At 37.0% G+C, this 26117-nt stretch overlaps 1 protein-coding gene across 4 annotated transcripts in view; it reads right to left on the bottom strand.

Annotated features, from left to right (window-relative positions):
- LOC150106171 (uncharacterized) overlaps positions 1 to 26117 on the bottom strand; it is a 338533-nt gene that overhangs the window by 271228 nt on the left and 41188 nt on the right. For 3 of the 4 annotated variants that reach the window (XM_090393900.1, XM_090393903.1, XM_090393902.1), the window contains exon 1: positions 8897 to 9164. The exons of the other annotated variant lie outside the window; for it this stretch is intronic. In XM_090393900.1, coding sequence (XP_090250026.1) covers positions 8897 to 8903 — 7 coding nt within the window. In that variant the 5' untranslated portion in view covers positions 8904 to 9164. Of the gene's footprint in view, positions 1 to 8896; positions 9165 to 26117 lie in introns of those variants that run through there. 4 annotated transcript variants of the gene reach the window in all.

Below are 26117 nucleotides of genomic sequence, written 5' to 3'. Positions count from 1 at the left end.
ATCCAAAACTCTTGAACCTCTTGTTCCCTCTATTACATGTTGCCTAAGAGATTTGTCCCTCAAGAATTCTAGAAATACCATTCCCTTATTGCTACATGCATATTCCTCTCCCCAATTTATACTACTGTAGTTAAATCTCCCATAACAATCATTCTTCTTGCACTTGCCAAACTCAACTGTCTAAACGTCTCCTGGTCCCCACCCTCTGTGCTCCTAGGTCTGTAGCAACATCCCCACTAAATATCCTGTCTTGCCCACCTCTATCTCATACCATATGCTTTCAAAATCATTAGTGTCACTGCTTTCAGAGGCCTCCTTATCATAAGCAGTACTCTACCACTACGCTTTCCCTTCCTATCCTGCCGAAAAATGCTGTACCCAGCGACTTCTATTCCTGTTATTATATCCTCTTCTGTCAACCACGTCTCAGTGATCCCAATAATTTTTGGCCAGGCTGATGCTATCTGTGCCACCAATTCCTCTCCCTTATTCCGGATACTCCTGGCATTAATGTAAAGCATATAAAAAAGCTATGTATAACAATTGACATTATTATACATAGCCTGGCTGGCCGAGTGGGTAGTATTGGGCACATTGCGAAAGTAGCTAAATCAGCTCATCAACTCACTTGGTTGTTGAAAAATACCTTAACGAGCAGAGACAAGCAAGTTATTGTACCTCTGTACCGAGCCTTGATAAGATCTCATCTTGACTACTGTGCCCAGATTTGGTCACCTCGGTTCCTTCTTGATGGAGAGGAGGTGGAGAGGATCCAGAGGCAAGTGACTAAGATGATAGCAGGTCTATGGAATGAACCATATGAGAACAGGTTGAGGATTTGTGGGTTGCAGAAACTGGTTCATAGGCGGAAAAAGGGAGATATGATTGAGACATTCAAATTGCTAAAAGGATTCTATAAGATTGATTTAGAGGATATTTTTGAGATCAGGACTGGTGGTGGGAGAACTAGGGGACACCTATGGAAGCTGGGCAAGAGTGTGGTTAGCAGTGGTGTTAGAGCTGGGTTCTTTACTTTTAGAGTGGTAAATGAATGGAATAAGATGCCAGAGTCTGTTGTGGGTACTATGACAGTGAGCGAGTTCAAGGCAAGGTATGATAGATACTGTGAGAATGTCGTATAGTTGTGTGGACATGATGTTTAGGGCCTCCCTCGATGAGTCTAAGGACTCCTGGAGTAGCCCGAAAATAATAATAATAATAATAATAATATCTGCTCTCCAGCCAAAGGGCTGCAGGTTAGAATCCCACCGTGGGCATGGATGTTTGCGATTGTCTGTGGAAACAGTGGTGGTTGGCAGTAGATGGCCTTGATATAGTGGTCAAATGGTGGAGACAGAGTTGTGAGCATCTGCTCGATGAGTCTTTGGGACTCCCTGGAGGTGTCAAATAATAATATCAGCTATTTATCCCATTAAATATTTATTAAACAATCTTCACATACTTTTTTCAATTTTAACTGCTGATGAACTGCTTTTGAGCCTACAGTTCAAAAGGAAAGCTAGTCAAAATGCTTCAGTTATATGGTTTAAATGGGCTATATATTAAGAACTCCTAGATATAATGGACTATTTACATCATAACTGAAGCATTTTGACTAGCTTTCCTCTTGTCAAGAGAAAAGCTATGCCTTTCCAAAATCAACAAAACAAATACAGACTTTTGTTATATTCCCATGATTTCTCAACTAATTGTCTTAAAGTGAAAATCTAATTCTGACTTGCCTCTTTCTGTTATGAATGCAACATGTTGTTCTCCAAGCTTCCCCTCTGCAATTTTTCTTAGCCACTTCTCATGTATACTAACATAAATCTTACCAGGAACACTCAATAAGCAAATTCTTCTGTAATCCTTACATCGTTTTAATTCCCTTTTTTTTTAGAGATGAGTACAGCGAGTGATTTACTCCAATCCTCCAGAATTCAACCCTCTAGCCAGGATTTCTGGATTATGCAGTATAGTCACTTAAAACTTTTATATCTCCATATTTGAGCATTTCTGGTAAAATATCTACTGTCTTTCCACATTTCAGTTTTTTTCTATTTAAAGTATTGATATGTATTCCTGATTGCATTCATGTTGAATGTTTTCTATCACTATGCTGTCACTTGTTTCATTTAGCAATCTATCAAAGTAATTACTCCAGACATCTAAAATATCTATCTTCAGTTTATTCATTTGATTCCTTTTACAGCACTCTTTCCTCCTATTCTGAACTTTTTTTCAATAGCCTCCCGAGTATTTTACCACCTTCCTGATATTTAATTTCTAAGTGCTCACGAAAGTGTTCTCATGACTTTTGTTTAGCTAGTTTTATACAATTTTAAAATAATGCAGAAAGGAAAGAAAAATGAAACAAAGAATGTGAAGTTAAAGCAGCAAATCAAGCATTGATAAGAAAGAGTGCCACAGTAAAGAAAAAGGGAAAGTGATAAAATTCACACGAAAGCTGTGTAAATGAGTAAGGATGTTAGAAGTGAATTGGTGATGTTGAGAGAAGAATTAAGGCAGATGCAGAGGAAGATAGGGCATCTGGAGACACTTAAAAATGGAAAGAAAGTGTCTGTGAGAGAGGCAACAAAGATAAATAGTAGTGGAATGTGAAGTGTTTGAAATTTTAAGCTTGCTGTTAATAAAACTGAGACCAGATTGGATATTGCTAGATATATTAAGGAAATGGGCAGAGGAGCTAACTGTGCCTTTGACCATGGTGAAGAATGTTAAGATAAAGGCAAAGGTTGCAAGTATATATAAAAGGAGGAACAAAAGAGTGAATGAGGTTGTGGAGAGAAGAGAAAGTAGTGAAGAACTGAATGTTTGTTGAAATGAATGATTTGATCAAATATGAATGCAATAAACGTTGTTTATTATTTTAACGGTATAATAGAACACAGAAACTAAGTAAATAATTGATTTATTAACTTGATGCTGATATTTCGCTGGTATTATAACCAGCATCTTCAGAGCACAAAAACACTGTTTGTCACAATACGCGAGACTAAAACAACATGGTGTACATTAACAAAATTGTAGCAGCAACACAAAGACTAGAGTCCTGATTTTGGCGCCCTCTATCTGAAAAAAAAACCGCTATCATATATTGCTAGAGTCCTAGAAAAGTGCTAGTTTTTCCTTAATATGACTGTCTCCCAGATCTTCGGCAAGTTAATACAGCCATATTTGTTGAGATTTGGAGTGTGTTTTAGGGCTTCTGTCGCCTCTAAGAACAATCTCTCTGATTTATATGGGTTTCTGTGTAGTACTTTTGTGTTTTTCCAGTTGATCCTGTGTGCAGGGGTATCCAGAGCATGGTCTGCTAGGCCCGACTTCCCATAATGATATTTCCGGACGTATCGTTTATGTTCGCTGATGCGGATATTCACAGTTCTTCCTGTTTGACCGTAGTAGGCTTGATTGCATGAGCAGGGTACTTGGTAGACTCCTGGATGTGATAAAGGAGGAATGCTGTCCTTGGGTGAGCGGATGAGGGTGGCTAATTTGCTACATGGTCTGAATGTAGTGCGTAGTTTATGTTTAATGAGAATTCTTGAGATCTTTTCGGATGTGCCTTTAATGTAAGGGATGGTGACTGTTTGGTTGTAGTTCTCTGTGGTGGATGGTGGGAGGGGTTTCTTAGGAGTGTTTAGTATTTTGTTTATTTTTTGTGGATTGTAGCCGTTGGCCAAGAAGGTGTGGCGTAAGTGAGTCAGTTCAGCAGTAAGAGCCTTGTCATTTGAACAGATTGCTCTCGCTCTATGGGTTAGCGTTTTTAATATGCCATATTGTTGAGAAGGATGATGGTGTGATTGTTTGTGTAAGTATCTGCCTGTATGTGTGGGTTTAAAATGATAAGGAACCATCTGGGAGACATGTGATGAGTGTATCCAGGAAGGGCAGACAGTTGTTGGCTTCCGGTTCCATAGTAAAGTGGATTTTTGGGTGTTGGCTATTTAAATGTGCTAAGAATGTTTTCAATGTCTCAGGGCCATGTGGCCAAATGGCAAGCACATCATCAACATAGCGTAGCCAAAGTGTTGGTTTGAGAGTGGCTGTATTGATTGCTTGTTTTTCCAGGTGTTCTATGTAAAAGTTGGCTAGGGGGGGGGAGAAAGGGGGGAGCCCATGGCTGTCCCATCAATTTGTTTGTATATTTTCCCTTTCCATGTGAAATATCCTGCATGTATTGTGAATTTGAATAGTTCAAATATATCAGGGGGGAAGTGTGACTTCAGTAGATTGAGGGTTTCTATTAGTGGTACATTTGTGAATAGTGAAGTGATGTCAAAGCTTACTATTAAGTCTGAGCTTTTTAGGGTGAGGTGTTGTAAAATGCTTTTTAGGTGTGCTGAATTTTTGATAAAGGAGGGAGAATTGTTAGTGAGAGTGGCTAGTAGCTTTGCTAAATGTCTAGCCAGTTTGTATGTGGGACTATTTATACTGTCCACAATTGGGCGTAGGGGTGTGCCTGGTTTGTGAATTTTTGGTGATCCATAGATCCTCGGTGTTCTAACATGGAAGGGTTTGAGTTTGTTAACTGTGTCTTTGGTCCAGGAAGTGTTTGCAATTATTTACTTAGTTTCTATGTTCTATTATACCGTTAAAATAATAAACAACATGTTCGACGAACACATAAGTCTGTCCACACGTTTAAGAATGCAATAAACATTGAATGGTTAGGAACAATGACTGGAAAAGTGTAAGTGGGCAAGTTCAGGATCTTGGCAAGGGATTGATAGAAGATAGCTGAAGAGAAGGATAAGGATTGTGAATTTTTAGCTAGGATTTGTAGGAAGAGACCTTCAGGATGCAGATAGATAGAATAAGTCTGAAGACAGGAGAGCTGTTTGCTAGAGACTTGTCTATATTTCATCAGGAGTGGCAAGGGCATGTGTATGTTTGTTCGGGTAGAGAAACAATTAGATATTGTAGATACGAATGTAATCTACCACTGATATAAGTGGAACATAGTTGAGAGGATGATATATCAACAAGAATAGAATATGATGGATTCAACATTTTTTGATATAGGAAATGATTTAAAAGGGAAATATTGTTTGCTGATATCAATGAAGATGTTGAGATTCTGCAGATGACAAATAGACTGGCAGTGTGGGGAAATTTAGATGACTGCCAATTTAAAATGGCAAAGAGTAAGATCATGCACTCTGGGATGAAGAGATCACATGCTGTGTACTATAATGATGGAACTGAACTGCAGGAAAATGATGGGACCAGGGATTTGGAGTTTAAAGGACATATTGCAAAAGGTGTCCAAAACAGTGCATCAGATTACATGGCTGTTGAAAAACACACACTGATAAGGAGGTTATCATTACCGTTTAGAAGGCCATGCTTAGACTATTGTATTGAACACAGATCTGATCACCTGGATTCTATGGGGATGTAGAAATGATGAAGAGGATCCCAGGGGGAAAGTTACCAAGATTGTGGAGTCTATAGAATGCTCCTTATGCATGACTGAAGCATGCATGTTAAAGGAATTCTACAAAATTGACACTGAAGTGTTTTTTTTTTTTTTTAAATATATAGCAGGAAGGAAGAGAACAAGGGATCATATCCCTGGAAATTGTATAAGAGTATGGTTAGCAAAGATGTTAAGACTAGATTTTTCACTTGGAGATTGATTGTTAGTGCTTTGTCAGTGAATGAGAACTAAAGGAGAGGTGCGATAGGTATTGCATGAATAATGGTTAGTGTGTGTTTCCCACGATGAGTTGTTGACTTCATGGAGATGCCCAGGAAATAATAATAATACAACAGTTTGATGGATAGCAAGGAGTCACATATGGAAAAACAGAATACGAGAGATGCAGGTGATTAGCAGTGACACAAAGCACTGTGCTTGAATCAATGCTATTTAATTTGAACATCAGTGATAATGGATCTGAAAGGAAATATTCAGTTGTTCGCTGATAATGCAAAACTGGGCAGTGTAATGTCAAGAATCTGGAAACTTATGCAAGTGTTTAGGAGATCTCCAGAAGATGTTTTATCATTTCATAACAGATGTCAAAAGTAAGGTACCATAGGATTCTGTTCTGGGACTGCTGTTTAAGCTATCTTCTGTCACATCTTGAACTAAATCGATGATGGAGTTCAAAGTGTAAGAGAAGATGTTCTTTGCAAATGATGCTAAATTGGTAAGAGCAATTTCAAAAACAGATCTAATGTGATGCCGTTATGAGATAATTTAAATAGAATGGTAATTTAAGAAGACGAATAAGGATGTCAATTCAATATTGACCAGAGAAGATGAAATGAAGTGTATTGTATTGAAGGAACTCTGCTTTGGAAGGTAAGAGATCTGGGAGTATTGGTGGATAGAGAACTGAAATCTAGAGGACAGACTACAAAAGTTGTAAAGGTTACCTAGAAAAAGGCCAAGATAAGGACATTGGTGACTAAAACACATGGCAGACTGTCTTAGGATACTAGAAAGTTGAATAAGAAATTATGGGAGCATGACCTGCAGAGCTTGGCAAATAGGAGGAGATGAGGTGATATGATTGAAACATATCAAGTAGGTGAGAAAAGTCTATAAGATATCACATAGGGCAGTGGTTCCCAAATTGTGGGCCATGCTACTCCACTGCACTTTGGGAGAGCTTGTGGATCCTGCTACCCCAAAATTCTGTGGCACACAGTTTGAAAAAAAAAAAAGCTACTCTTATCTGTGGCGCACCCAGGGAGGGGGGCCAAGGGGTGCCCCCCCAAAAAAAAATAAAAAAAAACGCTAGAAAATTTTCCAAAAATCTTTTCAGAATTAAAATTCTTTTTTTATTTATGTTGTGTCATGTCTTCTATTTCTATACTACTTATGAATGAGCGATCACATAACATGGGAATACCCTATAGCTCTTGGGAATCACGGCCACTGTTGAACACTAGGCGAACGAAGTATTGCTCCATCGGACCAAGTCGGGCCAAAGGAGATCACGAGTATCATGTAGTGTCGATCACTGCAGATGCTTAGTCATAGGTCGTATGCAATGGGTAGTGTGTATTCTCAAATCGTATACTTAACTCGGCCCCCCCAAGATTAAATCTTGAGTGTGCCACTGGTTCTTATGACACATACTTAGTATGTAGTCTGGAAATGGAACTGTTAGTTATTTCTTTTGGCCTAGGAATACTGAAAAAATAACTGAGACTAAGGGTAGCATGACCCAAGAAAGTTTGAGTACCACTGGCATAGGGAAATACAGTTGGAGAATAAGAGGTCATCCCTGGTCAAATTGAGAATGGAAATATAAGTAGATGTGCTAAAATAATATGGATACCTTATGTAAATAAAAATTACTATTTATCAGCATAAATTTTTCATCCATGTTTCATAGGAGTCTTCAATATGAACTGAATGTAACAGAATCACACACAACAAAAAAATCGTGCCACAAATGTTTTTCAGTAAGGCAAATAAAACATTCCTACAGTCCAAATTCAAAATAAAATAACAAAAGGTGAGAAGCTGAGGAGTACTATTTCCCGTTGAAGAAGCTAAAACAGCCCATCAGCACAGTAGAGGAAAATGCCTCAGCTTTCATTAGAGAAGTGACACTCTTGTGCAGGACTCCAGTTTTCCTCCAAAAGGGCTATTTAGAGGTGAGCATGTTCTGAAAGCAAGCATGCTCAGGTTTATAAAACTTGATGCAATTTTTATGATCTTCACAAACAGAAACAAATCTTCCATAACATGCTATTGGCAAAAAACGCTAATGCCATAACTGAGAATTGTGAATATCAAATGACTGAATCAAATGCTATGCTGTTTACTCTTTTCCCTTTCATAACTGAAACCTACATTTGTAATAATAATACTTTAAATAATCAACTTTGTACCAACTAAACTAAAGTTTTTTTTTTTTTTTTTTTTTTTTTGGAAATTTCTGGGATTCCATTCTTAAATTACACTTTTTAAAACATTTGTACAATATTTAATTTACAAAAGTATTATTTTAAGGTCAATTAATTATATGCGTTAATTAATAGGTGATGGAGTGTTGTGCTATAGTTATTATAATATGAGTGTTCAACCTCTCGCGTTGAGTCCACGGAGGCTTGTTAGAGTAATGACTTTTACAAAAGAAGGTAGTTCAATATACCAGGATTTGGTGCAAACTTCATGAATCGTGCATGAGCCTTGTTTCCGGGAATCTCCAAAAATCGGAGATGAATAATCATCATGTTAAGCTGAACAAATCTGCCTTTCAGAGGCAACGTTACAGCAGCTTTTTCATCATCTGAAGTGTGTGCCAAAAATTTTCAAAACACGCCTCTTATCTCTCACATCGGATCGATTTACAGTTTAATTTCTTTCATTCAGTCCATTTTTTTTTAAACCTCAATCGCACGATAGACCGTGTATTCTGTAGTTATGACTACATACAGAGCTTTAAGATGCTTCACAGTGGATTCGTTTATACATTTTTTATTCTTTGTCAACTTTCTTTACGATTCGAGTTAAATCATCACCCAGTGCCATCCATCAGTATTACTAATCTTTAGAGATAACACGTGCGGATACAAGTCACATTTAGTAAAACCTGAATGAAATATTACTATCCCCATTATGCAATTTATGAATAGCCAAAGAACTATGCTTCGAAAGAAACCACCAACAAAAATATATTTGATTTCTAAATCGCTCAATTTACCGTGAAATGATTTGAAGCACCAGAAAGTTAAATAAGTTCATTACGATACCATGCATATATTAAATCGTTTTAAGAGTGATTCTAAATGTATTGTTCTTATTGACATGACTAAGACTGATAACAAGTCTCCCAGAAATTATTATAACTATACGAAAGGCAAAATAACGGAACATTCTAAATGAAAATTTTATTTTAATACGTACCTTCCATCAGTAAAACTTGTTTCTATTATCTGTCAACGTTCCGAGATTAAAATCTACAACTGAGCATGTGAAATGCTAACCTGATCCAAATCATTTCCAATTTCGAACTCCAACTGTTGAATTTCATGAACTATCATCATGAAAGAAAATAGACATCATTTTTATATAAACCAGTATTAACAGAAAAAAAAATGCTACGTATCTTTTCCTTAAACATTTCTTCCGTTCTATAAAAGTCGAGTTAAAATACCATTCACGCATGTTATCCCATCTTATCACCTAGCTGCGTCCTTGTACTTGACTTTTAACACCTCACGATTCCACAGAGTACATTGTTTTATTTACTTCCCTCATAGTGCATCTCGTGGAAATATGACAGGTAGCGACACTGGTGGCCATTGATAGAATTTCAGATGGAGATTTGTTGATGAATATGGCGGATATACCATCAATCGCAAAGTATACAAATTACGGGAGAAATTCAAAGCCCGTATTAAGGCATTTTAAATATAACTTATATATCTTCCTATTTTAAAGTTGCATTACAAGAATGTATTACGTAAGTTATATTTTCATCAGTCCCTAAATAAATCAGCATGCTGAAGTCAAAAATACCGAAAATATATATTAACTTGACCCTTTAAAAAAAACAACAACAACAACATCGTTTTAACAGTAATATGGGGATTCCCTGCCTTTAGAGTTCTACGTTTAATTTGTTTCATAATGATTAGATTTGCATGTATCTCCTTTCACCCCTTACATTATATTGTATTTGATCCACGCGAATGGGGACGAATCTTGTAAACATATATTAATGATAATACTGAATAGTTTGTTGTTATTATTATTTCCACAATGACTTATTCTGCAACTTGTTGAAATAAAAGTATCATTATAAGATATAACTTTATTCGATTTTTTTTTTGCTCCATTAAACTTTTTTTTTTTTTTTTTGGATTGTCAAAAATGTAAACCTATAATAACAATCCAATTTTCGTGGTATTGCCTACGACATGTGAATTGATATTAAGGAATAATACTCATTCAAACAGTAGAATTTTAGTTTAAACTTGTATGGTATTATCTACATGTCGACTTTTAAACTTTTATATCTTATTACTCACATGTTCATCTACATTATATTTTCTCAAAGTAAATTTCATATGATAAGGTATCGAAAATATTCAGCTAATAAAAAAAAATCCTTGTTAATTTTGAATGTAATTTTCTCGGTGTATTTATTTGACAGTATATGTTTGGCTACGTATTCAGATCTTTAATCAGTTCTAATGAGTGTTTATAGATGGAAGCTGTCTGGTGCAAATTGTGATGTTCTGTATTTTGCTTAAAACACTCACCTGATGAGAATAAATAATGTCATAACTCCCAAAATTAAGACAAATTGAGTTATGAAAGTTTAATATGTTTCAGTTAATTTTCTACTGAAGTGCTTGTTTTTTTTCTTTCTTTTTGATGAAGCTAATTATGACAGAATAAACACTGATATGAAGTTTTGTCCAAGTTACCTGTGTTCTCATCTCACTGACTTATCTTGTTACTCATTAAACCTTAGATATGTGATATTATTATTATTATTATTATTAATGTTTTAACCAGCAAACCTTATCATCCTGAGCTAAATGTGCATCGAATATGTTTATAAAATACAGTTAAGTTATTTTTGTATAGACTGATTGTGGAAGGGATAAATAAATAGTGCTTGCTTGATATAGCAGCTGTATTAAAATAAAATTACTATTACAGATTTAATAACATTCATATCTGGAAGACAAATAATCCACTATATGTTAAAAATAGTAACCATTATTAAAAAAGAGAGAAGAATAAAATTTTTGATGAATCCAGAAAGAATCATAACAATTATTTATTGTAACTGAGTTCATCAGACTTAGGAACATTTCTGATCATTATTATTATTATTATTATTATTGCGGGCGACTCCAGGGAGTCCTTAGACTCATCGAGGGAGGCCCTAAACATCATGTCCACACAGCTATACGACATTCTCACAGTATCAATCATACCTTGCCTTGAACTCACTCACTGTCATCACTCACAGCATCCACAACAGACTCTGGCAGCTTATTCCATGCATTTACCACTATAAAAGTAAAGAACCCAGCTCTAACATCCTTGCTAACCACACTCTTGCCCAGCTTCCATAGATGTCCCCCTAGCTCTCCCACCACCAGTCCTGATCTCAAAAATATCCTCTGAATTAATCCTATAGAAACCCTTTAGCAATTTGAATGTCTCAATCATATCTCCCCTTTTCTGCCTATCAACTAATTTCTGCAACCCACAAATCTTCAACCTGTTCTCATAAGGTTCATTCCATAGACCTGCTATCATCTTGGTCAAAGAAGAAACCTAGGTGACCAAATCTGGGCACAGTAGTCGAGATGAGGTCTTATCAAGGCTCGGTACAATAACTTGCTTGTCTCTGCTCGTCAAAGAATTTTTCAACAACCAAGTGAGTTGATGAGCTGATTTAGCCATTTTTGCAATGTGGCCCCTAAACTTCATCTCCCTATCCACTCCCAAGTCCCTGGCCTCATCAATCTCCTGGAGTACAGTTCCACCAATGTGGTATACTGCTGCTAATCTTTTCACCCCAAAATGCATAACCTTACATTTTGTCACATTAAATTGACATCCATTCTCCTTTGCCCAGAACTCCAATCTATCCAAGTCTTCCTGAAAGATTTTGACATCTTCTGCATTCACTATTGCCCTACCTAACTTTGTGTCATCAGCGAACAAATGAACTGTTCCTCTTAGAGCCTTCCCTGTATCGTTAATGAATGAATTAAACAGCAGTGGTCCAAGAACAGAACCCTGCGGCACACCACTGGTTACAGGCCGTCTTTTGGACTCTACTCCTGAATAAACTACTCTCTGATATCTCTCCATCAACCATCAACCTATCCATCTCACCTACCCTATATCCATTCCCATATGTTGTAGTTTACGGATTAGAATTCCATGTGGTTTTCTGTCAAATGCCTTAGCCAGGTCCAGCAGTATCACTGTAAACCCATTACCCTTATCCAGTTCAGCTGTCACTGTTATAAAACTTGAGCAAGTTAATGAGGCATGATCTACCCTTCACAAAGCCAAGCTGTCCCCCGTACAGTATCCCATTTTCATCAATCGATTCCTGTATTTTTCCCTTGACTACTTTCTCCAAGACCTTGACAACGACTCCTGATATGCTGATCGGTCGGTAATTTACAACAGTAGTCTTGGCTCCTCCTTTATGCAGTGGAACTATTTTCCCCTCTTTCCACACCTTCGGGACTAAACCAGACCCGAGACTTAGATTAAACAACATGGTCAAGGGCACTGATAATTCTTTAGCCGCTTCACGTAAGACCCGTGCCGGTATACCATCCGATCCCACAGTTGTATTCACAATAAGGTTCTGTAATAGACTATTCACCTCCACTTCATTCATCATAATTCCCGTATAAACTAATGGTTCCTTCATTTTTCACTGTCACCACCTGGATGATATACTCTTGCAAAGTGCTCGCTCATTAATTCCACTATATCGACTGATTCAGTGACTTCCTTACCTTCGTCATTCCTTAAAATCATTTTGCTGTGTACTGTTTTTTTTTTTTTTTGCTTGCAGCATATTGAAAGAACTGTTTAGGATTCTCTTTAGCTTGTATAGCTAGTTTCCTTTCATAATCCGCTTTTGCTTTTTTTACCACACTCGTTACCCTTCTGGCCTGCACTTTATACCGTTCGTGTGCCTGCAGGTCACCTTTCTCTTTAAATTCCCTCCACAGTTGTTTCTTTTATTGCAGCTCAAGCTTAATGGTGTTATTCATCCATTTAATCCCTACTTGTTTTACTATTCGGACCCTAGGTATACAATCAGCCGTAACCTCCTGTAAATGCTCCTTGACCACTTCCCATGCTCTATCGACATCCAGCCTGTGCAGTTTTACATGCCATGGCTATGATCCAAGCAATCTCTTAAGCTTGTCATACTTGCCAGCACGGTAATTCCACATATACCATGTCTTAATCGAAAATTCCACACGTTTAGCCACAGTAGATAGAATTTCAGATGATCTGAGATCAAAATCTCAGATGCTATTACCAGGTCAAGCACTCTCAAGCCCCTAGTATTTTCAATTACATGCTGTCTCAGATAGTTATCCCTTAATAATTGAATAAAATCCATTTCCTTCCTCACATGTGTCCTCTCCTACTTCCAATCAATGTTACCATAGTTAAAATCCCTCATAATAATTACCCTCCTTCCACTCATTTCATCAGTTTGTTTATGCATACTATCTCCACCATCTATTCCATCACCTGCTATAGAGCAGGTGATGGAATAGATGGTGGAGATACTATATATTTTGTTCTGCCAGTCTCAGTCTCACACCAAATAGCCTCTTTTCTCAAATTATCTAAAAAATTATTATTTTCTTGACCTCCATGAAGTTATAAGACTCATCATGTAAGGTCACTGCTAGTCAACACAAAGCTCTCATAAATTAAAGATACCAAGAAATTATATATTTGGTTTAATCCTTTATAAGTGTAAGCAAACAAAGTTTGTACCTGAAATATAATCAGGACCAGGGCAACTCATATATAAAAGCTAATAATGACTTCACATCACTTGCCTTAGTATCCCATAATGCAAAGCACATATCCTTATGGGTATGTATAATGATATGCATTATGGGAAGGGGTGGATCACTACCCAGATCTGTTTTGACTTTTATTGAGGTCTCATCAGTGGGAGCCAGACCCATAGGTGATACCAACGTTGAAGTAATACCGAAGTCATATTTTCATATACGAGTAGCCAAAAGGTGACACACCTTATTATTAAAATACTCTGGATTAGAAATAGTTGTTGGAAGTTTTTCCACTTGGTTATACTATAAATTAAAGATACCAGGAAATTTCAAAAAGATTCCAAAAGCTATCTCTAATCCAGGGTATTTTAATAATAAGGTGTGACACCTTTTGGCTTCTCGTATATGAAAATATGACTTCGGCATTACTTCAACCTTGGTATCACCTCTGGGTCTGGCTCTCACTGATAAGACCTCAGTAAAGGTCAAAACAGGTCAGGGTAGTGACCCTTCCCATAATACATATCATTATACATAACCATAAGGATATGGGTATGTATTATGGACTGGTCCATATCATTATGTTGCCCCAGTCCATATAATGATATGGACTGGAGCAAATCGTATATAAAAGCTAATAATGACTTCACATAAGTGATGTGAAGTCGTTATTAGCTTTTTATATACGAGTTGCCCACTCCTGATTATATTTCAGGCACAAACTTTGTTTACTTACACTTGGATAAAGGATTGAACCAAGTATATAACTTCTTGATATCTTTAATTTATAATATAACCAAGTGGAAAAACTTCCAAGTGTAAGCAAACAAAGTTTGCTTACACTTGGAAGTTTTACAGACTTTCCTATCATACTACTCCTTCAACTCATCTACCATTTGCACTTTAACCATCCTCTCGGGCATTGCATTCCATGCTCTACCACTCTGCATGCAACAAAACTTACTTCTTATCCTTTTACTCTGCTTCCTTCCTTTTGCAAAACTTTCAGGGATGTTCCTTGTCCTTGTTCCTTCCCCATTGTCAATCCACTAATAACCCTTCAACATCTTAAATATCTCAATCATCACCTCACCCCCCTGCTACTTGTCTTTTTATCCACCAAACTTCAATCTACATGCCCTCAGTCTATCCTCATAAGCAACATTGGACTATCCTGATATTGTTTTCGTTATATGTCTCTGCACTCTCTGAGGATACTTCACCCTCAAATCCTGGTAACCAGATATGAGCACAGAAATACAGACATGGTCTGATAGGACTATGACCCTTTTATATCGTGTGGTCAGTTGCCTCCTCAGTATTGCAGCAGTTCTGTGAGATCTTTTCACAACCTTTGCAATATGCCCTCAGAACTTTAACTTTCTATCTATAATCACTCTAATATTACCAAATGAATATGAAGCATTCCATCTGTGGATCCCAAATTTCAAAATGTTACATTTGGTTGCATTAAACTGACATTGTCATTCATTTGTCCACCTTTCTGGCTTATTCAAATACTCTTGAAGAGCCAAAACCTCCCAAGCTTCACATCATCTTTAAATAACTAAGTATCTCCCTGTAGTAATCCTTTGACAATATCATTTACATAAAGTTAGATAATTCCTTTTCTTCATTCAAGAAACCCTGTAATGCTCAAATGATACAAGTCTCATGATTTTCCATAAGTCACTGGTTACAGTGACTTAAATATTGATCTATTCAACATCCCCAAAGGGGTGCTTAAGGGTCAAAGCTGTATAACTGAGAGGAGACCTCCACATAGCCTTTAGAGGAATGCAGAGAACCGACCAGGGCTTCTGACCTAATGTCCAATCCTCACCTTCTCGTGGTGCACCATGTTGGGTACTTGGATACTGAACGAACGAAAATGGGCTGGCAATTTGGGATTTAGCCGACCAAATTGTATTCTTATTGGTTAAACCAAAATAAAAAAAATGATGGTACAACATGACAAAATTTCATGACAGCTGGAATGTCGCCCAGTTAAACAAGGCCCCGTTGTTTTTTCCAGGGAACGAGGGCGAACAGCGAAAAGTCAGCTACTGGAACAAATCTGAAAACAAACCCCAACTCAACATCACCAGAGTTAAAGATCGGTACTCTCAACGTAAGAAGCCTGAATGGCAAAGAAATGGAGCTAGCTGAGGAATTAGATAAGTACCAGATCGACATAATAGGGGTGACTGAAACAAAAAAGACCAAAACTGGTGAGATCTTTCTGAGCAATAAATACAAAATGTTATATTCAGGCAATGACAATCAAGGAAAAGAAGGAGTAGCCATAGTATTCAACACAAAATACGAGGCTAATCTGCAAGGATAAAAAAAATCAGAACTCCCTGGTGGACACAGGAAGTTAAAGAGGCAGTGAAGGAAAAGAAGAAAGCATATCAAACGTTTCAAATAAGTCAGCTTGTGCTCTTAGAGAATATAGAGACAAATACAAGAATGCTAAACAGTGTGTAAAACTAGCTAAATAAAAGTCATGGGAGGACTTTGGCAAGAATATAGAAAATAAATATCAAGAAGGTGGCAAAATATTCTGGAGGTTGTTGAAGAAGCTTAGGAATGGAGGAAAGAGTGCTGTAAAAGGAGTTAGAGATGATAAAGGTGACATGAAAATGGGAGAAAAAGATATCCTTGAAGTATGGAGTAATTAATTTAAAAAACTGCTAAATGAAACAAGCAGTGATGATAGCACAGTGGTAAAAAACACTGACCAGGCATGCAGTCAGGAATACATATCCATACTTGAAGTAGAAAAAGCCATCAAAGGCTTAAAATGTGGAAAGGCAGCAGGAGTAGATGATATTCGACCAGAAATGCCGAAGTATGGTGGTGTAAAAGTCCTACAGTGGCTGCACTGTATAGTTCAGAAAGCCTGGACAGAGGGACGAATTCCCGATGATTGGAGTAGAGCTCTCATAGTACCCATATATAAAAAGGGAAATAAAACTGAATGTGAGAATTATAGAGGTATTTCCCTACTGAGTGTTCCTGGCAAGATCTATGCAAGTATACTTGAGAAACGGTTGAGAAGAATTGTGGAAGAAAAGCTTGGTGAAGAACAAGCTGGATTCAGGCCAAATAGAGGCTGTCAGGATCAGATCTTCACTTTACGACAAATAGTTGAGAAAGCATGGGAATATAACAAAGATCTGTATTTAAGTTTTGTCGATTTGGAAAAGGCATATGACAAGGTGCCAAGAGAGAAGCTATTCAATACGCTGCAGTTATATGGTATCAATGGGGCATTATATCAAGCAATACTTAGTCTTTATTTGAGTTGTAAGTCAGCAGTTAGAATTGAAGGAAGTACAGGAAGATGGTTTCATGTTAAATCTGGTGTGAGACAAGGATGTACATTATCCCCTCTGTTATTCATTATCTATATGGATCACATTATGAAGGAAAGTGGTATTAAACATGATATTAAAATTGGAGATGTTAATGTCAGCTCTTTGCTTTATGCGGATGATGTTATACTTCTAAATAAATCCGCTACAAGTCTGCAAGATTCTCTGACTAAATTGAATAGCTGTTGTAATGGATATGGCATGAAGGTCAGCAATAAAAAGACAAAGACAATTAAAATAGGCAGAATCATTGAAAATGTCAACTGTGTTGTGAATGGAGAACCTGTGGATCAAGTAAAACATTTCAGCTACTTAGACACAATTTTTACTTAAGATGGTAAATTAACTATAGAAATAGACAACAGAATCAGCAAAGCTGGTATGGTGGGAAGTCAAGTGAATAAATTCATATGGAATAAGAGAGAAATTAGTCGGAACACTAAATTAGCTGTATACAAGACAGTGTTCAAACCAGTTTTAACTGATGGATCTGAGAACTGGGTCAGAAATAAAACACTTGACCAAAGACTAGAGAAGGCAGATATGAGAGTCCTGAGAAAGATTATAGGCGTGAACAGATGGCATCAATGGCAATATCATATTAAAAACGAGGATATTAGGAAAGAACTTGACATTGTGAGCATCCAGGAATGCGTTAGCAGAGCTAATCTCAGGTGGTATGGTTACTTAAACAGAATGGGTGAGGAAATATTAGCAAAATAAGTGTTCTCTGCCAGGTTGGCAGCAAAACGACCCAGAGGAAGACCAAGATATAGGTGGATTGATGTTGTACAAAGTGCTTTAGATGATAGAAATATAAGATCTGATAATGTTGGAGTCTTGACAAGTAACAGACTGATTTGGAGGAAAATTGTAGATAGGAAGTTAGGTTAGTAATGATGTAATTTTTTTCATGTAGTACTATCATATCCTGTACACCCCTTGAGGGTACATGGCAGGAATTTGATGATGATGACATCCTCAAATGGGGTAAAAACAACTTACTAAATTTTAATGCCATAAAAACTCAGACCTGCTTTATTACCTGCAAGGTGATAAAGCAGGTAGGTAATAAAACCCTACTTCACTCTCACTTACTTTTAATAATGTCCTAATTTCCTTTCAAGATCAGCTTTCTCATCTTGGACTGACTGTCACATCCGGTTTATTGTGGAACAAACATATTACATACAAATGAATTTATTGAAATAAATATTACATACAAAATCTCCTCTACCTCTAAAAAGTTTGGTGTTCTTTTCCATTCAAAACGTTACTTTCCTGCCCAATTCCTAACACTTTATAAGTCTCAGATCTGGCCAACCTTGGATGGAATATTTTTCCCACATTTGGGGTGGTGCACCCAAAACCTCACTAATAATTTTCTGGATGATATACAGATGAGGATGATCCAATTACAGACTCCCTACAGTCACTTTCCCAGAGTGCTCCATTTCTGCACTGTCTTGTCTATAGGTACATTCACAGGCATTGCTCCTCTGAATGGCCATTACCATTCCTCTGCTTTCTTCTGACCATGTAAGAACTAGAGCAGTTACTGGCTAGCCCATACATTGACCAACTCCAAACATACCAAACAAACTTCTCATTATCAACCTTTATTCCATCCACCTCTAATATTTAGAACAACCCCCCTCCACTGTTTTTCCTACTGAATACAACTTCCAACTCCTTAAGAAATATATCAGTAGATTATTTCTTTCTCCATAAGCACTCACCCACACGGTGCATTTATATTATAAATTCGGTGGCCTTTCATATGTGGGGTTATTATAAAATATTATATTAGATATATAGATAATTATATTAATTATTCTTGGACAAAAAAAATAGGAAGTTATTGAAAACTTGTTGAAAAGTTATTGAAAATTAGCAACTTATTAAAACTATGGAGACTAGTTTTAATTGAAGAGTTACTAAGATAAGGGAACTCTTATTATTGTTATGATATACTGAGAGGGAAGATGTCCAGTTGTTTATTGATAATGTAAACCAGAGGGGGCAATATCTAATAATGGTAAATGTTGACATCATGCAGGATGACCCCTCTCTTACATGTTATGTAGTTGGAGATGAAAATATTTCAATCTATGTACACATTAATAGAACTTCTTTGCAAGAATTTGAGGAGAATAGAGATTTGGGGGTGACATTTGACACGGAATTGAAGTTCAAAGTATGAATCTCAAAAGTATGCAAAAGGATCACTTGGATTTTAAGAAACATGTTGACAAGTAGAGAGTGGAGGTTATCATCTCTCTTTATAAGGCTATCACCACTGGATTTCTCTCCACAGATTTGACCTGAGTTGTTTCTTTGAGATGAGGAAGTGGTGGAGATTGACCAAGATGGTGACAAGTTTGCAGAATGCTATCTATAAAGTAAATTTTTCTGAATGACAAAAAGGAAAGGAAAGAGAATAAATAATTCCCCTAAAAGTTAGATAAGAATTTGGTTATCAGGGTATTATTATTATTATTACCCAGGCCTCCATGGAGTCAAAAGACTCATTGTGGAAGGTTGTGTTTAGGAAACACAAAGTTTATCATACCACTTCTTGAACCCATTGACCGTTCCCGCTCTAACCACTCTCTCAGGCAATGCATTCCAAGGTTCAATCACTCCTCACCCTCTTGCGCACAGCCTCCTTTCGTAACTTCCAGGGATGGCCCCTTGTCATCGCTCCTTCCCGCCATCCCACCGAGTGAAAGAACTCTCTACCCTGTAACTGCCTGTAACTGCTTTTCAGGCGCATATAATGTTATACATTATGGGAAGGGGGGCCACTACCCAGACTGGTTTGGATCTTTATTGAAGTTTCATGTATATTGGAAATACACTGCTTGGAAAGAAGTCAACAGACATGCCCATGGGCAAGGTGCATCATGCCACATAACAAGTCATGAGTTTGTAGTCGGTATATATTGGAGGAATATGATGCTCCCAAGTCAGTGAAATGACTGCAAGAAGGGAACTGACAGAGTTTTAAAAAGGCAGTTGTGATAGGATGCCATGTTGCAGATCTATCTGTTTGACAAATTGGGCCATCCCAAGTCGACAATCAGTGATACCATACTAAGATGGAAGCGCAGAGAATCAGCCGCAAGTGCTACCTGCAGTAGACAACTCACCACACTCACTGAATATAACTGTAGGGTGCTATGAAGAATAATATGTAAAAACCATTATTTGTCAGCTGATATGTTGAGTGATTAGTTCCAGGCATCAACTGGAACATAAATCTGCACAAAAACATTCAGAACCAAGGCTCACAACATGGTAGGACCTCAATATGCAAGTCCCACATTTCCCGAATACGCACTGTCCTCTTCAGTCATGTGAAGAGCGTGTACAGTGGGACTTGGAAGCTTAGAAAGGTGTTAGGGAGCGACGAATCACTCTACACCCTCTACCAAGCAGATGGACAAGTATGGGTGTGGCAGATACCCAGTGAGCATCTCTTACCAGATTTGTTACCCCAACTATGAAATTCAGAGGTGGTGGTGGTATCAGAGTATGGTTCTGTGTTTCCTGGTTTGGACTCAAACCTCTGTTTGTGGTGCCAAGAAGAACATTGAACTCCGAAAGGTATCTGAACATTTTGGACAATGTAGTGCTTCCTACTTTAGAATAGGAAGCACTGCATTGGTCAGTTCCATAGTGTTTCTATGGAATTGACCATTGTCTCTTTTAACATGACAGTGCACCATGTCATAAGGCTGCTGCGGTAACTGAACATGAACATACTACACTTGACTAGCCTTCACAGAACCCTGATCTCAACCCTATGGAACATCTGTGGGATGAACTGGACTGTCCAGTGAGGTAAAGAAAAGTCGACCCCACAACAGTCCATGATCTCATTACATGCCTTCAGGCAGAATGGTCCAAAATTCCCATTGATTGCTATTGTATGCTTGTGAAAAATATGCCCCATATTTTTCACAAGGATTACTGCAATCATTGCAGTGAAAGGATGTCCTACATCTTATTAAGGTGGACCCCATGGCTGTTTGTTCCTCACCCTATGGTGTCCATTGACCTCTTTCCAGGCACTGTATATGACTTCTGCATTACTTCAACCTGGGTAGTGGTTCTTTCCATAATACAGTTAAACCTCAATAAAGGATTAAACCAATAATATATTTCTTGGCATCTTTAATTTATGCATTTTATACAAGTTTACTGCATAGTAAAAATTGATTAACTTGTAAATTTTCTTTCTTGTAAAGTGAGATTGAATTCATATGAAAAATAAATAAGTAATAATAATAATAACATTTGTTACCCTGTTTTTTTAATGATTTCTTTTGTATAAACGGATGCTAGATAATGATTCTCAAAATTCTTAAAAATTGATAATTTAACACCTCTTGTTTTATTTCCAAATAACAGAATGAACATCTGGTCTTAAGACTAGGAAGAAATTAGCATTATGGAATGCTTGTTAGAAGATATATCTGGACTTACAAATCAAGATTATAGCATATATAGGAGAACTTTAAAAAATTGGGAAAGGGATTAGAAGGAAAAGACATTAGTAGAAGTTTAATATTAAGTTGAGAATATTTTTGTGGGTTATTCGCAGTTAAGACTTGAATTCAGAATTTCATACATAGCATTGCCATTTTTCAGATCAGTCTGGGATGGTTTGCTATATATGTGTGTGTGTGTGTGTGTGTATCAGTATGTAAGGTGATGATATATATATATTTAAGACTCCAACAACTTAATTATATAATATTTAAGTTGTTGGAGAAGCTTGTAAGAACTAGCATCCAGAGTTGGGTTGATAACAATGGTATTATCTTTGATGGACAGCATGGATTTGCTAAAGGGAGGTCATGTTTTAGTAATCTCCTTACTTATTACAATAAAGTGACTGCTTCCTTGGACAGAGGAAAAGGATACACAGTAATATACTTGGATTTCACAAAGGCTTTTGATAGAGTACCTCATGATAGGTTGACAGTCAAACTAGAGCAGATGGGGTTGGATATTAGATTGGTGCATTGGATTGGAGACAGGCTATCTGATAGGTATCAACAAGTTGTGTATGGGGAAATGATATCCAGAAAAAGGAAAGTCACTAGTGGAATGCCTGAGGGGTCTGTTTTAGGTCTGTTACTGTTTAACTTGTGTATTAATGATATTGGTGAAGATTTGGATGGAGATATTCAGTTGTTTGCAGATGATGCAAAGTTGGGACGAACAATGAAGAGAAGTGAAGATGTTGTGGCCTCACAGGAAGATTTGAATAGATTGTGTGATTGGGCACGGAAATGGGGATGTGAATTCAATGTTACAAAATGTTGGTTTTAAAATTTGGGAAACAAAGATGGGATGCAGAATTTATGCTTGGTGAGAATATATTGTTGGAAGTAGAGGAAATAAGAGATCTAAGGGGTGATAGCGGATAAGGATCTAAAATTTAGGGGACACATCGCCAAAATTGTGAAGACAACACAAAGGCTTCTGGGAATGTTGCGGAGGACTCTGACATGTAGAAGCAGGGAGATTCTTGTTCCGTTGTATAAGGCTTTGATTAGGCCACACATAGACTATTGTGCCCAGATTTGGTCACCGGGTTTTCAGAAGGATGAAGAGATGTTGGAAAGGGTCCAAAGGCGACTGACCTCTGGAATGTGAGTATGAGGAAAGATTGAGAAGATGTAATTTGCAGAGTCTGGTGGACAGGAGGAGGAGGAGGGGAGATATGATAGAGACCTACAAGTTGGTAAGGGGTTGCTATAGGATCAATGCTGGAGAAGTTTTACAGAGAATAGTGGGAGATTAGGGGAGAACCAGAGGTCATCCCTAGAAACTGTTGTTTCCCAATTTATGATTATTATTCTATCTAGTGAAATTCTGCTTATCTATATTCAACCTTTATTTATGTACGAGATATCACCCCAAAATACAAATATTTGCTATTTCTCCCCTTAGTGTCGCTAATATTGATATTACACTGTGCCTTTTGGGACATTTAGTTCATCATCATCATCATCAAATTCCTGCCTTGTACCCTCAAGGGGTGTACAGGATATGATAGTACTACATGAAAAAATTACATCATTACTAACTTCCTATCTACAATTTTCCTCCAAATCGGTCTGTTACTTGTCAAGACGCCAGCATTATCAGATCTTATATTTCTATCGTCTAAGGCACTTTGTACCGTATCAATCCACCTATATCTTGGTCTTCCTCTGGGTCATTTTCCTGCAACCTGGCAGAGAACACTTGTTTTGCTAATCTTTTCTCTCCCATTCTATTTAAGTGACCATACCACCTGAGATTAACTCTGCTAACGCATTCCTGGATGCTGACAATGTCAAGTTCTTTCCTAATATCCTCATTTTTAATATGATATTGCCATTGATGCCATCTGTTCACTCCTCTAATCTTTCTCAGGACTCTCATATCTGCGGTCTCTAGTCTTTGGTAAAGTGTTTAACTTCTGACCCAGCCCTCAGATCCATAAGTTAAAACTGGTTTGGACACTGTCTTGTATACAGCTAATTTAGTGTTCCAACTAATTTCTCTCTTATTCCACATGAATTTATTCACTTGACTTCCCACCATACCAGCTTTGCTGATTCTGCTGTCTATTTCTATTTTTAATTTACCATCTTCACTAAAAATCGTGCCTAAGTAGCTGAAATGTTTTACATGTTCCACAGGTTCTCCGTTCACAACACAGTTGACATTTTCATTGATTCGGCCTATTTTCATTGTCTTTGCCCTTTTATTGCTGACCTTCATACCATATCTATTACAACAGTTATTCAATTTAGTCAGAGAATCTTGCAGACTTATAGCAGATTTATTTAAAAGCATAACATCATCCGCATAAAGCAAAGAGCTGACATTAACATCTCCAATTTTGATATCATGTTTAATAACACTTTCCTTCATAATATGATCCATATAGATAATGAATAACAGAGGGGATAATGTACATCCTTGTCTCACACCAGATCTCACACCAACTTCAATTCTAACTGCTGACTTACAATTCAAATAAAGACTAAGTATTGCTTGATATAATGTCCCATTGAAACCATATAACTGTAGCGTATTGAATAGATTCTCTCTTAGCACCTTGTCATATGCCTTTTCCAAATCGACAAAACTTAAATACAGATCTTTGTTATATTCCCATGCTTTCTCAACTATTTGTCGTAAAGTGAAGATCTGATCCTGACAGCCTCTATTTGGCCTGAATCCAGCTTGTTCTTCACCAAGCTTTTCTTCCACAATTCTTCTCAACCGTTTCTGAAGTATACTTGCATAGATCTTGCCAGGAACACTCAGTAGGGAAATACCCCTGTAATTCTCACATTCAATTTTATTTCCCTTTTTATATATAGGTACTATGAGAGCTCTACTCCGATCATCGGAAATTTGTCCCTCTGTCCAGGCGTTCTGAATTATGCAGTGCAGCCACTGCAAGATTTTATACCACCACACTTCAGCATTTCTGGTCGAATATCATCTACTCCTGATGCCTTTCCACATTTTAAGCCTTTGATGGCTTTTTCTACTTCAAGTATGGATATGCATTCCTGACTATATGCCTGTTGAGTGTTTTTTACCACTGTGCTGTCATCACTGCTTGTTTCATTTAGCAGTTTTTCAAAGTAATTACTCCATACTTCAAGGATATCTTTTTCTCCTGTTTTCATGTCACGTTTATCATCTCTAACTCCTTTTACAGCACTCTTTCCTCCATTCCTAAGCTTCTTCAACAGCCTCCAGAATATTTTGCCACCTTCTTGATATTTATTTTCTATATTCTTGCCAAAGTCCTCCCATGACTTTTGTTTAGCTAGTTTGACACAGTGTTTAGCATTCTTGCATTTGTCTCTGTATTCTCTAAGAGCACAAGCTGACTTATTTGACAGGAACTTTTGATATGCTTTCTTCTTTTCCTTCACTGCCAATTTAACTTCCTGTGTCCACCAGGGAGTTCTTATTTTTTTATCCTTGCAAACAACCTCACCACATGCCTCTCTGGCAGAATCAAGCAATGTTTTCTTCAGAGTTTGCCACTGAATCTCCAAGGTTTGATTCCTGTTCTCAAACTCTTTCATTTTCTTTTCAATAATCTTTGTGTATTTTAGTTTACAGTTCACATCTGAGAGCTGCTCAACTTTTATTCGCTTTAAAACTTTCTTACATGTTATTCTTTTCAATATGAAATTCAATTTTATCCTGCTCAAGACTAAATAGTAATCACTTCCAATTTGAAATCCTCTGTACACTCTGGTGTCTTGCACCATGGAGAAAACATCACTATCAACAATAACATAGTCAATGAGACTTTTCTTATTCCTAGCCTCTTCTCTCCATGTGAATTTGTGCACATTCACATGGAGAGAAGAGGCTAGGTTAGTTTGAGATATTAAATACAAAAACAAGTAGCAATTACTAAAATATGTCTGAATGTGAAACAATATTGCAGTCGTGACACTTTATCTTGTTACTCATTTAAATATTCTCTCCTCCTGCATGATTAGGTTCGTACGTTTTCAAGTGGTGCATTGGGCAGCAATTTCAGACAACTGTTTTATCAATGAACAAAGGTTTATTAAACTCATTAGCATGGTACAATTCAATTTCTAATATAATTCAATTCAATACTAAGAAAATATTTACAAAATAACATTAGCTAATCACAAGTATTTGGCTAAGATCCTATATGGGTATTACAATCATGCCACAATAACAAATTCAACACATACAATAATATGTATAATCCCAGATCTAATTAACACATTAGTTAACCCTATATTAGTCTGAATATACGCTATATGCTATAGCACATGGACATATGTGATCAATTCACTCTCTTTAACTATCCAAAACTATGTAGTTTAAATTATCCTTTCACTGTGTTAACACATAACTTTGACATTTAAAACTTTCCTATACGTTACAATACCCATGCATAAATCTCAGGACACATAATTACTTATATAATATTAATATTAACAAGCATACTCTCATTATAATCAGTCATGTACTAAAGTCCTAGTATAATTTTCCTTAGTCTCTTCAACAGTTCAGTAATAGAATAATGATTACAATTACAGACGATTTTCAGTTAACACGAGATTTTTACAGTACCTTTTTCTCTTGAGTTTTCTATATTGGCCTCTACCTTTTTCCGATTGAACTATCCCG

Source organism: Typopeltis vanoorti, chromosome 6 (genome assembly GCF_054136105.1).
Source record: "Typopeltis vanoorti isolate ZY-2024b chromosome 6, IOZ_Tvanoo_1.0, whole genome shotgun sequence".
NCBI lineage: Eukaryota > Metazoa > Arthropoda > Arachnida > Uropygi > Thelyphonidae > Typopeltis > Typopeltis vanoorti.
This window is presented reverse-complemented; position numbering and strand designations above follow the sequence as displayed.